Source organism: Atta colombica, unplaced genomic scaffold (genome assembly GCF_001594045.1).
Source record: "Atta colombica isolate Treedump-2 unplaced genomic scaffold, Acol1.0 scaffold27, whole genome shotgun sequence".
NCBI lineage: Eukaryota > Metazoa > Arthropoda > Insecta > Hymenoptera > Formicidae > Atta > Atta colombica.
In genome coordinates, this window is record NW_017259370.1 from 1,128,568 (window position 1) to 1,142,463 (window position 13,896).

Below are 13,896 nucleotides of genomic sequence, written 5' to 3' on the forward strand. Positions count from 1 at the left end.
TTTATCCATCAGAATTTGGTCTGCAGCGAATAAAAGAAGAAGAAATTAATGGACCATCAGAGCTGAAAAATGAAGCTATTGAAAATGAAGACGAAATTGAAGATGATGTATGAAATAATGATTTTCTGTGTGTGTGTGTTTTTATAGTATTTTCTTATTAACAATTATATTGATTTCTTTTTTTCTTAGAATGAAGAAGGTTCGAAATACCACATGGAGAAGTTGAGACAATATCAATTGAACCGATTGAAATACTATTATGCTGTTGCTGAATTTGATTCCGCAGAAACGGCAAACAAAGTATACACGGAGTGTGACGGTATTGAATATGAATCGACTGCAACTAGATTAGACCTTAGATTTATATCTGATGATATGACATTTGATCAGGTATCTCTTAAAATCATATATTTATACATGTTACATCAAAAGTTTATTAAAATATGAAGAATCATATAAGTTTCATGTATGAAATGTTTGTTAAAGGAACCTGAAGAGATATGTACTGAGATACCTGAACCTATCAAGTATCAACCACGACAGTTTACGACAACGGCATTGCAACAAGTTAAAGTCAAGTTAACATGGGATGAAACAAATCCAGATAGACAAGAGTTTACGCAGAAATTAAATACAGGAAACCTACAGGATATTGATGAAAACGATCTACAAACATATTTGGCAAGTGGTAGCGAGGATGACTCAGGTACGATGCTATTTTATTTTGTATATGTTGTTATTTTGTGTCAAATTTAAATCTACACATACACTCTTATTATATTATTTTTCAGATACAGAAAAAAAGAAAGACGTAACTGAGAAAACAAATGATAATTTAGATAAAGAATCAGAAACAAATGATCTAATCGGAAAGTACAAATCTTTACTTAAGACTATTGAAGAAGAAGAAGAGGCAAAGAAAAACAAAGATGTAGAATTAGAATTCTCATGGGGTTTAGGCACCAAAGAAAAAGTTGAAAAGTTAGTGCAAGAAAGAATGAAAAATAAAGAAGAACTTACACCTTTTGAACAATATCTAGAGAAACGCAAGGCAAAAAGAAAAGCTAAGAGAGAAGAAAGGAAAAAGTCTAAAGAAGAAAGTCAGAAAAGCGATTCGGAAGATTCTGTGCCATCTGATGTAGATATGAATGATAAATATTTTACGGACGAATTAAAAAATAATAAATTATCCCATAAAAAAGAAACGAAAAATAATGAAGCTGATGTTAGTTCATTGAATGAGCAGGAAAATAGTCGACATGAAGCTGAATTGGAGTTACTTCTGATGGATCAAGACGAAGATGGTAAAAAGCATTTCAATATGAAACAGATTGAAGAAAATGCAACTATGTCGAAATCCAAACGAAAACGTCTTAATAAAAAGAAAAATGTGCAAGAAGAAGCGAAAGAGGATGATTTCGAAGTTAATGTTAAAGATCCAAGATTTACTGCTTTGTTTACATCACATCATTTCAATATCGATCCTGCGGATCCGCATTATAGAAAAACAAAAGGTACAGAAGCATTAATTAATGAGAAATTGAAGAGAAGAGCTAGAAATGAAGTACACACAGAAAACGTAAGTGAAAGATTTTATTTTATTAACAGCGATTTATATATTTTTTCCTATAATGCATATCGAAACAATTTCAGGACAAACAATTTAAAAAGCCAAAAACAGATGGAAAATTGCCAACAGAATTACAAGCTCTAGTTAAATCTGTTAAGAAAAAAACACAAAATATCACACAGCCAATAAAAAGATAAGGTAATTATATTATCTTTGTATTAATAACAACAGTTAATAAGAAAGTTATGCTTTTTATATATTAATAAAGGAATTGTATTTTTAATTTAAGAGATAATTCTTTTTATTTTACAATTTATGTTATGAAGTATAGAATTTCATTATTGCGTTATTTATTTAAAAATGATAAATTTTTATGGTAATTATTATTATAATTGCTACTAACAAATAATAAATTAACTAAAATTGTGTATAAAAATTATATTTTTATAAATATAATGTATATACAGAGCTCCGAATTTAAATGGTTAAACTTCGGGAGTGCAAGAAAATCGATAAACTAAGAAAAAAGAAATCCTTTAAAGACATCTTCGTTTTTGTTTCGTTTTAAAGAAAATCGCAAAAAGAAATAAAACATAATTTATTGTTGTACTTATTCATTACTTATTCATTTATTTATTCATGTTGTCACTTTCTTAATGTAAATATTGTTCAAAATGTTGATCTCTTGCAACAATGCAAACATTTAGTATGGACAGTTTGTGTTGCAGCCAAATACTGATTTGATATTTGTGCACTGCAATTACAATTCGGTCTCTCAATTGCTTTCTTGAGTTGACTGGCAATGAATAAACTTTCTGCTTCAGGGCCTCCCACACAAAGAAGTTCACAATTTTACTTGCAAATTTTCTCTTAACGGGTATAATGAATTGAAAATGATCCTATTTCTTGCAGCCTATTAAAAGGATATTGGAATGAACAATTATCGACATTATAATTGCATAAAAATCTTCGAATTGAATTGATTGAACGGAATAAGAAATCCTTTTATAGGATTAAAGTAAACGCAAATTTAGGAGATGGTGCAGTGTATTTTACATTAAAATCGAAAAAAGTTAAGTAAGTTTTTAAGTAAATTTTTTTTCGATTTTAATATAAAGTTCATGAAACTTTATCCTTAGAAAGTGAAAAGTGAAAAATCTCCATTAACTTCCATAATTAAAATATTCACTTTTCACTTATCATCCTAGAAAAAAAGTTTCATGATTGATACCCAGAAATGTGAACAAATAAAAACGTTGTCGGAAAGAAATCTGAAGGTACCATTTCATGCAGCTAATGAAAGCTGGCGTTTTACTTCTATTCCATTAATTTTCATATCCAGCAAAGTTACGCTCAAAATTCAATATTGTTTAACTATACAGGGTGAATCAGAGTCGTTGAACCAGCTTTTTACCCTATGAGAAAATAATTGACTGTACATGGTATAATTCAATTAGGTATGACTCTGATTCATTCTGTATATGAGTGCATTCAGAAGAATATGCCAATCAGATGAAAGAATTCACTGATATTAATTGAATTAAAAGTTAAGTTAAAGAAAAAAAATAATTGAAAAGTTAAAAGTTAAATTTGTTTTATTTCATGATTTCAAGTTAAATTTTTTTTAATTAAAAACTAAAATTAAAAACTAAGTTAAAAAGTTAAAAGGCTAAAATGTAACTAATAAATGAAGTTAAAATTAATTAACTTAACTTTTAACTTTTTAACTTAGCATTATTCAACTTTGATTATATTATGTATATTGTATTATTTTGTATTTTTTGTTGGAAACTCTTAAAATTGTATACACGTATAATATGCGAGACAATTTGCTCCCAAAATGAAGTATACTATCATCCTTGTATAAAGGGAAATAATATTTATGTTGACGAAAATTTATATTTTTATCCAGAATGTGGTGAGTATTACTAATATTTCTTTATTTTGTAAGTAATGTTGTAACACTAATATTATAACATATAGAAAACAGAAAAATAATTTGCAAGAATTTGTTGGATGATGCGGAGATTGTGAATGAAGATCACTCAGATCCCAAATCAAGACACCCAGTCTTTTTCATATATCAAACTTCATATAGTAATGTCTATGTTTTTGTAGTTTTTCCCATTAAATTATTACATGGGTAGACAACAATCAATATCAATTTTGATTATTCATATATATTTGCAAATAAATTAATTACGTATATACGTAATTTTTGGACAATTACATTACTATCTGCACGCATGTGCACAGAGCATAACATACTAGGGAATTTTTTAAACCACCGTTGTGTTTCGACTTAAGTTGGCGTCAGTATTTTAGTAAATGTTTTACGATTTGGCAAAATATATTTTCAAAACCGTAAAGTGTGGATGCTTGCGTATTGATCCCGTCTGTCTGAAAGTTAGATAGGCGAACAAGCGGGATAGGATATCTCTTCCTACGTTATAATCTATTTGTGCAACACGTGTAATTCATCGGGACCGATTCGCGCACAAGTGCAGAGAGATATTGGTTATGTTCGCTGTTTGGGTGAAAACAAATTGAAGAGCGATGTAGCGGTAAGTAAGACGGGTCATTCGCGCTAATATTGCAGAAACCTTAACGCACGGTGCACTTGCAGTAACGAGGCATACCCGATTTGTACGCGTGGAGATTTGTTCGATCAATTGGAACGAAAAAGTCCGCATAAATGTACGGCGGCAACGGCAGCAGCAGGTGCAACGACGTCCCCTGCACGGAACATCGAAACAATGTCCGACGGTTCTAAAATGGGCCTATTTGGCTCGAAGGACCGGAATCAGGAACAAAAAGAGAAATCTTCCAAGGACAATTCCCCATCCCGTTATGCACCATATGGCGTTGACAGCGATACCGAAACATATGATACCGAGGCCCTGAGCATGATGGATATCAACGATATCATCGGCGTACAATCCGGCGAACAGATTGGTGATTCAACTCTAGAAAGTGAAATCGCTGCTCTTTCACAGATTATTACAGAATCAAAGGTAGAACCGACCTTACAGGAGAGCTTAAAGCCAGTAACGCAACATAGTTCTACGATACCGAGTCCTACTTCTAGTACTGTTTGTATCACAAGCACTGATAACATTGATATTCCTAATGCCGAATCCAGTATTGTGTCTGAAAAATGTAAAGATAGCATCCATAAACTGCAGCAAGGAATGTCTGATCTTGCCTGTGAAAGTAAGACGCAAGCAGAATCATCAATTACCACAAAACAAAGTGTTTCAGAGAATACAGAAATGGACCTTATAATTAAAAGTGATGAAGCTTCTGACGTAAATATTAACCAAGACACTATAGTATCTCCAGATAAAGTTGGTGATACATACACAGTTTGTACAGCAGAATCTATTTGTACATTGTCTTCCAATAACAAGTCACACACTGAGATTAATTCCTCAACTGTCACGTTAAATGATGATACTGTACCGGAAACTGCCACAGAGAAAAGTGTTGTTGAAAAGACAGAGAATAAAACTGTTGACAAAATAATTGACAGTCAAAATGAAATCAAAAGTGACATAAGGCCTATGATAACAGTTGGTAACATTAGCAAGAGTTTACAACTAATAGGAGAAGCATATAATTCAGAGGATTCAGAGGAAACGGATGTGAGCGACTTGCCAAAAGAGACTGCATCACTTTTTAAAGAAACTCTACTGCCAGATGTTTCTCCAAAACAGCACAAGGAAGACAATTCTGAAGCAACTGATATATTGGAGCAAACTACTGAAACGTCTTCAAAGTTAAATAATACTGCAGATGCGACTATTTCAGAAGAATTAAATGCAAAAGTAGAAAACGTAGACAGTAAAATAGAAGATTCAAATATAAAAGAGTCCGAAGATTCTAATTGTAGTAAAACATCGCAACAAGTTTTAGAAATACAAGAAAATACTGATGATGCATCAAATAAAATAGCGGAATGTATCAATAATGATGTATCGAGTCACATACAAAGTAAAAATAATACTGAAATAAAAATGGATATAACTGAAGAAACAGTATTAGAACATCAATTTTCCAATGAAATTTCTAAGGAAACTGATTTATTTATTAATACATCCACTGTATCGACAATGGAATTAACTGAAAGTACAGACAAAAATAAGGAAAATATTGAAATAGAATTAAGTATATCAACAGTTGCCGAAACAGGAAAGCAAGATAATTCTACAACTTTTAGTGAAAAAGAGACGCCAAATGCAGGAAAAGTAAATGATAATTGTCCTATTATTGATGATGCAAAAGAATGTACAAAAGATATACTTGACTGTGAAGCTAGAGATGTTTCCGTATCTGAATCTCAGGAATCTACTTTAACTGAAATGTCTGATAAGGAATTAAATATGATAGAAGTGACAAGTAAAAATAATAATTGTCAGGAAGCAGATGTTATTAATAAAATTTGTCAGAAAACACACGATGTTTCAGTAAAAACTAAAATTAATGATGATTCTCAAAAAACAGCTTTTATACAAGAGATTGAAAGAACTGCTACAACTTCCAATACTCAAGATAATATGGATGTAGTCAAGAAAACATCTGTGCCAATGAATAAAAATACATTTCAAACTGCATCAGATACAGCTAATAAAGAATTAATTTTAAATGAAGATACATCAACAAATCATTCAGATATTGAAGAAAAGAATGCAATGGATACACAACCTATAGATAGTCATTTGTTAAATGAAGAAAATTCAGATTTGTGCTTTAAAAATTTAACAATACAAAATGATTCAACTAATATTAATGATTCTGAAAAAACAAATGTTTGCATGCAAGAAGATGTTCTTGGGCAAACAGATGAAACATTAACTCCAGTTGAATATGACAAATCTGTTAAACAATTTCCTTTTATGTCAGAAAAATCTGAAATTGATGATACTGCATCTAATAAATTCGAGGAATTACATTCTGCTCCAATCTCGTGTGATAATTCAAGTAACATAATTGAAAATATAAGCAAATTTGAAGTTGAAGAAATAGAAGATGTAGAAAGGAAGATATCTGAAGCGATATCACTCTCTAAGGATGAAGATGAAACTTCAATGAAAAACAAATCAGAAAAAACGCTTGATCAACCTGAATGTATTCAAAAAGAAGTTAGTTCATCTGTGCAGATAGAAACTAAGTTAACTTCGGAAAACACATCTACTAATGTATTATTAGAGAATGATACAAATTCATCATTGACTGAAAATTTAATTGTTTCAGAAGATGATGTAACAGATTACGTGTGCAATAAAATACAGAAAGAAGATACAGTCATGAAAAATATTACTGAGATATCGTTGAATGAGGCAGCAATAAAAGTATCAGAATTAAATGAAGAGAAAATTAAAGAAATTGAAAAAGAAAAAAGTCATAAAATAAATTCAGATTTGGAATTGATAATTTCAGAAGTAGATATCCGGACAAATCAAAAGGATATCAATTTACAAGATGATGAAGATAAAAAATCGGGCGAAAAATCTGTAAAAATATCTGTGGAATCGAAAGAATCGATCGATGATAATGTAACACCGATAATCGAGGAGAATGTGAAATCAATCATAGATGAATCCATTGATGCCAATTTAAAAGAGGTACAATCGAATGTAATTGATATTTCTTTATTACACGAAAGCTCGAACGAAAATCTGAATGCCGAAAAATCAACGGAGAAATTGTCTCAAGATTCGGAAAGTATAGATACTCCAGCTACTGCTCAAACTATAGACACTTTAGAGGGATTTTTGGATATAACTCTTATGTCGGACAACGAAAACTCTTCATTAAAGGATATAAAAACTGAAGATAAAGTCCTAATGGAAGAAATAGTAAATAAAAATATTGATATGGATCTGTTATTAGATCAAGCAAATCAAAGCGAAGCAACCATGACGCAAAATTCAGACTACATAACAAACGTGATTGCTAGTTGTTTGACAAACAGAGATAATGAAATGAGCGAAGCTAATATCAACATATCAAGTAATGATAAAATTACCGAAAACGAGGATAGTAGCTTAAAAATGAACGAAGACATGAGTATGGTAAATGAGACGGCGGATAACGAAAAGATAATAGAAGAATCTCTTGAAACGGATAGCAATTTGCAACAGAATGATTTGGACATGGATTTCGAAAGCAACCGATTAGAGACAGTCGATTTAGAGGAAAGTGAAGCGAAGCTGGAATTGTCGCAGGATATTTTGCTGGAGGGTGTGAGTGAAAATCTTTCCCAACATGCTGATACTCCTATCGTCATCGAGAATTCGCAGTCGAGTTCGGAAATCTCTGAATTAGAGTCTGCGGTAAAATTCTTACAAGAATCCGAAGAGCAGACGATAGACTCTTTGGTACTGTCACCAAAAATGGTGGAGAGTGTCGTCGAGGATATAACGAAGCAGGCAAACGCAGAGCTTTACGTGTCCGATGAAATTGATAATTATGCGAACGCCGAATCCGAATTGGAGCATCTGAAAGACACTGCGGATGCTATTTCCATCTCGGAAGCCGAGATCATATCAGAGGCAGCTAAGTTGGAAAACGAGCGGAAATTCGCAACACAAATGCAAAACGTTCCCAGTATCATTGTGAAGGACACCGAAGAAGAGATAAATGAGACAGAAGCTTGCACATATTCGAAGACATCGTCTGATACGGCTTCTGTCGCAGATAGTTCCTTGAATACACAAACAGTCACACGTATGAAACAATTACACGAAGGAAAAGAAATTGTAACCATTCAATCGTTGCTCACAGAAAGTATTCCGGAAAGTGAGCTGATTCCAGGAATGTCAATATTGGAAGAACGACTGATGGAACCACCGAAGATCGAAATACCTATTCTGGATTCGGCTAAAGTGTTGGAATCTTCCATTAGTCCTAACGATAATCTTCTCATACCGAAGGATGCGAGAACTATCGCGTATTCGAGGATGTTGGAATCACCAAAATCGATTGACAAGATTGAATCGAAAGGCGCCGACACGCCACGTAAAGATTCTGAGAAGCACTCAGATTTTGAGAATGTTGGTTCGCCAAGAATAATCCTGAAGATTGCAAAATCGGCGATCACGGACTGCAGTGAACCGCGATCGCCGAAGAGTCCAAAGATTCGATCAGCTACGAATTCGCCGAATCCGGACGATAGTCCGGGTCAGAAGTTAGGAAAGATTAAATTGAAGTTATCGAAGGGAGGCCACCCCTCTATAATATCTAACGAGAATCTGGACGAAGTCAATCAGTGGCACACTGACAACACATCGTCGTTATCTCCTATCGGCATGAAAATTAAACTGTCCAAATCCGGTGACGCTTCAATCGTGGGTACAGAGAAACACGAAAGTCTAGATGATTCAAAGGAGACAAAATATAAAATTGAAGAGCCGAAAAGAACGGATTCTCCGATCGGTATGAAGATAAAGCTATCCAAGTCTGGAGATGCTTCGATCATCTCCGATTCCAGGCAACAGGATACCAAAGAATCTCTTACAAAGCATAAAGAAAAATTAGAGATACCACAAGGAAGCCCAAAAAGAACAGAATCTCCGATCGGCATGAAGATCAAGCTCTCCAAAACTGGTGACGCTTCTATTATTCAAACTGACAGGCAAGAATCTTTAGAGGAGCATAAGGAAATTACACAAAAGCGAACCGATTCTCCAATTGGCATGAAAATTAAACTGTCAAAGACTGGTGACGCTTCTATCGTATCTCCGGACACTCCTGAAGACTTCACGAAGATAAAGGAAAAGCAGGATTATTCGGAACTACCGAAAAGAACCGAATCTCCAATCGGAATGAAGATAAAACTATCCAAGTGTAAAGGTGGTGCATCTATTATTTCTGTAGACAATGCTGAAGATACAAGAGATAAATTGGAGATACCCGATCCACCTAAGCGCACTGAATCACCACTTGGTATGAAGATAAAGTTATCCAAAACCGGAGATGCATCTATTATACATTCCGAGGTCACAGATGATGTTAAAGAAATAAAATACAAAGACAAATCTGAAATGTCGCAAGACACTGTGAAAACATCTGAATCTTCTGGAATCAAGATCAAGATGAAGACAGGCGAAGCAACATCATCAGGCTCGCCGGATGTTGCTGAGGAGCAAGAGATATTCCAAGCCTCCGAATCATCAACAGGTGGCATTCCGAGAATCAAAGTATCCAAATCTGGGGATACATCGATTGTTTCTAATAAAACGGAATCGACTGAAGATTCAAGATCACGGGAGAGTCAGGTAGAAGCATCAAAGAGAACAGAATCTCCACTTGGTATGAAAATCAAACTGTCCAAGAGTGGTGATGCTTCTATTGTGCAGAGCGAGGCTATAGCTGAAGAGCATCAAAATAAGATTACTCGTGTGTCCGATACGGAATATTCAAAAGGTGGCGACTCATCTCTCGGGATGAAGATCAAGCTATTCAAGTCAGGTGATGCTTCAGTAGTTGAGACACCTTCCAGTTCTTCCGAAAAGAAAGACAAGCAACAGAGACGCAGAGATACCGCCGAATCGCCGCTGGAGATGAAGATCAAATTGTCCAAAACTGGTCACCCAACTATTGTAGCATGCGATAATCACGGAGAGTCCTCCATGCCCAAAGGTAAGGATCCAGCAACTCTGGATGCAGCAATGAATTTTTCTCATAGGTATATAGAGCACGCTACAGCGCATAAGGAATCCACATTGAAAATCCTCAAGACTAGCAGTCACCATCCATCTATTCTGCAGAGCAATCGTTCTGAACTGACGATTGAGCCAGTGCAGGTGCAGAGCAGAAAGCAACCAGCAGAAAATGTTCAGCAGCAAATCGAAATATCGCCCAAGCGTAAAGATGTAACGATCTCTCCAGTTGAGAACAAAAAATCTAAGCTGGAGACGCAACTCTCACAGATCTTGCCGGAAGTTACCATCCAACCAGTATTGTGTCGGGATCAGAAACAACAACAACAGCAACAGCAGCAGCTGTTGTTCGATCCTAAAACGAGTCTAATCAGTCGACAGCAGATGAATGTGATCAACCAGGAAATCAGTATCACACAAGTACGGCCAGACAGTGCTTCTGACAAGTTTAAGGATACGTGCAAAAATTCACCAGGTGGATTGTCGGATTGCGAGATCATCGAACATCGTCCAGAACTGATAATTGTCAACGAAAATTCGAACTCCAGCCAAGATGTTGTCATTATAGAGGAAGTGACCCCTAACAGAACAGCCGATATCAAGGTGCCAAAAAAGAGAGGAAGACCACGAAGAAATCCCGCGGCACAAGTTCAGCAGTCTCCACAAATGCTGATGTCCAGAGATCCCCTAGCCCTGGACGAAATGCAGCAAGTTCCTGCGCAACAATTCGAACACAGGGAAAATGAGAGACCTAAGAGAACCTGCAGAAACCAGAAGAGTTACGCTCCGCCTAAAAGAGGTAGAGGACGAGGTCAGTTTCTTTTATAATTAATACTAATACATGAGTAAAGTGTAAGTATTTAATTTTAGAAATTGATAGATTCACATTGCGAGAAATAGAAACTATGCTATAAAGTATTCGCGAAAGTACTCAAATATTATATTTACATTTGAAACATTATAGTTAAAGATAGTTAAAAATTGTAAATAAAAAAAATATGAGATAAATTATCATTGACGCGATAAATTTAACATATTAATTACTTTAAATATTTTAATTATTTTAATTATTCTATGATACATCTAATTAATATATTAATTTATAATTTAATTATATTTATTACTTAATTTATTAAATTAAAAAAAAATAGATTCTTTAATAATCCGTAAGAAGATTCTTATCTATGTAAAGAGCAATTTTAGAGATGCAAAAAATGTTTCAATGAACTTATATAGTTCAATAGAAAATCAAGATAAATCATAAATATAAGAAGAATTCTAAACTCAATTGAAATAAATCAATAAATATTGAAGAATACCTTTATGAGCCGACACAAGATGACAGTGTACATATAATTTATTCTATTAAACGAAATATTTTACTATACCATTTTTATCCAAAATATCAGAAAGAACAAAAAGATGTTTTAAGATTCCTGACATTAATATGCCATATAAACACATTAATAAATCATGGGAATTCATTAAAATATTTAAGCATAAGCTTCCCATTATGTCACATAATTAATGTAGTACAAAATTGAATGCAAAGATCGTGATGCGTCTTATGTAAGACAAACAAGTAGAATTTTAAAAAAGAGAATTAACGAGCATAGAAATCATACATTGGAATTCGACACAACGATTTGTGATTACGGAGCATAGATTGGAAAATTCACACGGTTTCGACTGGGACAATATCAACATTTTTTATGAGGTCATATTTTATAGAAAAGACTAATTTTAGAAATGATACATATAAACAGACGAATAGTCTGAAACTTATAAAATGACACGGACTTTTAGACTCTACATATTTTTATTTATTATGACTTGTTGCTTTCTTCTCTTCTTGATCGTACATTTCTATATTACTGTCTTTACTTCTGTATTACTGTCTCATTACATTCTTAGCTCTTGGTCTGACAATGCTTCAAATATATTCCACACATTTACATTTACATTAAGTGTTGATGATTATCTTTAAAACTTATTTTATATAATAATGTTTTAATAAATGTTTAATAAAACATATTGTTTTATTATTTAGTAAATTTGCCAGTTTGATGTCATTCTGTTATTGGGCTAAATATATTTGAGGAGTTATGCGCAATATCACCGATCTAATATTCTTACGTTCATCAATTAATCTGATTATAGAATGATTCAATACATTTGTAAGATTATTTAGTTTATATTTCATTTTATTATGTATAAAGATAATTGACACTATTTATTGTATTATACTGAAGAGGACTCGAATCAAGGGTCGAAATATATAGATATATATAGATATGTAGATATGTAAATAAAAATTTAAAAATAATAGCAAAATTACACTGAAAAACTTTCTCTGATAGGAAATGTCTGCATCATCTTTTTGCGAAATTGATTGAAAAAGGGATAGGAAGAAAAAGATACAGAGTATAATGAGACTATACAGTCAATAAATAATTTTATAGAAAAAAATGAATAGAAAAAAAAAGACATAATTTCCACTCCAATACCTATTTATATTTTAATATCTCAATCATTTTTCTTTTTAACAGGAAACATTATTTTTTTCTTTGTTGTATCTAGGTCGCGGTAAACGCAAACTAGATAACGTGGAACCTCAAGTTGGAAAGAAGGCTCGTGTAGATCAAGATTTAGACGCTATAGAAGCTTCGACAATGGCTGTCATTACTATAGACGAAACACCAGCACAACAAGAGTCACTTCGAAAATCATCAGAACAACTGTACAAAGCGCTGAAACAACCGCCCATAGATCGTAAAAATATGAGTTCCACATTAAGTCGCAAAGAAGAAAAGGGGAAAAAAGATTGTAAAGCCTCGAACTCTGAGATCGTGACATTAGACCCTGCCAGGTTGTCGGATGTTCAAGAAGATGCGAAGAAAGCATCTACGAGTCAGAGTCCATTGGTCTCGAAAGTTGACGAACAGCCTAAAAAACCGACCTTAGAAATCGTCTGTGAGAAAACGCAGAAGTCAGCAGCAAAACATGCTGAAAATAAAGGTAAGATGTCAGACGGGATTAAAGAGATACCTGTACCTCCCGGACATTCGAATTGGCTGACGCCAACGTCAAAGAAGCAAGCAGATTCAACAGCCATTAGAGGTGAAACAGTGTCGACAGTACAAGTGATCGATGAAGAAACAAGAATGAGCGCCGAATCCGGCTCAAGATCCCAAACACCAGCTAGAAATATACCAGCACCAAGTATGTATTTACATTAATATTAACACATATATATTGTTATTGTAATACAATAAATAAATATTATGCAATGTTAAAAATAAGAAACAGTCATAATTAATATAGTGATTTAACGTTATTATTTCATTGTTTTATTTTAAATTTCATATTTTGTGTTATATATTGTATAGAGAGTGTATTAGTATATTTTAATAATATAACTTAATATTTTTTTGTATATATTGATATTACATTGATATTTATATGATTGTATTTCTATTTATCTATTTCTTTTTTCTTGTTTATACTTTTTATTTGTATAAAATCTTTATATTGAAAAACTAATCTCTAACTCTTGTGTTTAATTAAAATCTGATTAAAAATGTAACTTTATAAAGAATTACAAAGTTATATTTTCATTAATAGTATTTATTTGTAATATGTAAATGGAATTATATTAAAATA

General features: G+C 33.1%; 2 protein-coding genes across 2 annotated transcripts in view; both read left to right on the forward strand.

Annotated features, from left to right (window-relative positions):
- The window catches only part of LOC108689519 (ESF1 homolog), a 3,220-nt gene extending 1,425 nt beyond the window's left edge, over nucleotides 1-1,795 (forward strand). Inside the window, exons 4-8 of the mRNA XM_018196303.1 lie at nucleotides 1-107; nucleotides 190-390; nucleotides 487-706; nucleotides 792-1,579; nucleotides 1,654-1,795. The exon at nucleotides 1-107 is cut by the window's left edge and continues 1 nt beyond it. Coding sequence (XP_018051792.1) covers nucleotides 1-107; nucleotides 190-390; nucleotides 487-706; nucleotides 792-1,579; nucleotides 1,654-1,767 — 1,430 coding nt within the window. The 3' untranslated portion in view covers nucleotides 1,768-1,795. The remainder of the gene's footprint in view (nucleotides 108-189; nucleotides 391-486; nucleotides 707-791; nucleotides 1,580-1,653) is intronic.
- A 2,152-nt stretch (nucleotides 1,796-3,947) lies between these two features.
- LOC108689518 overlaps nucleotides 3,948-13,896 on the forward strand; it is a 15,383-nt gene continuing 5,434 nt past the window's right edge. The window contains exons 1-3 of the mRNA XM_018196302.1: nucleotides 3,948-4,134; nucleotides 4,197-11,044; nucleotides 12,814-13,455. Coding sequence (XP_018051791.1) covers nucleotides 4,327-11,044; nucleotides 12,814-13,455 — 7,360 coding nt within the window. The 5' untranslated portion in view covers nucleotides 3,948-4,134; nucleotides 4,197-4,326. The remainder of the gene's footprint in view (nucleotides 4,135-4,196; nucleotides 11,045-12,813; nucleotides 13,456-13,896) is intronic.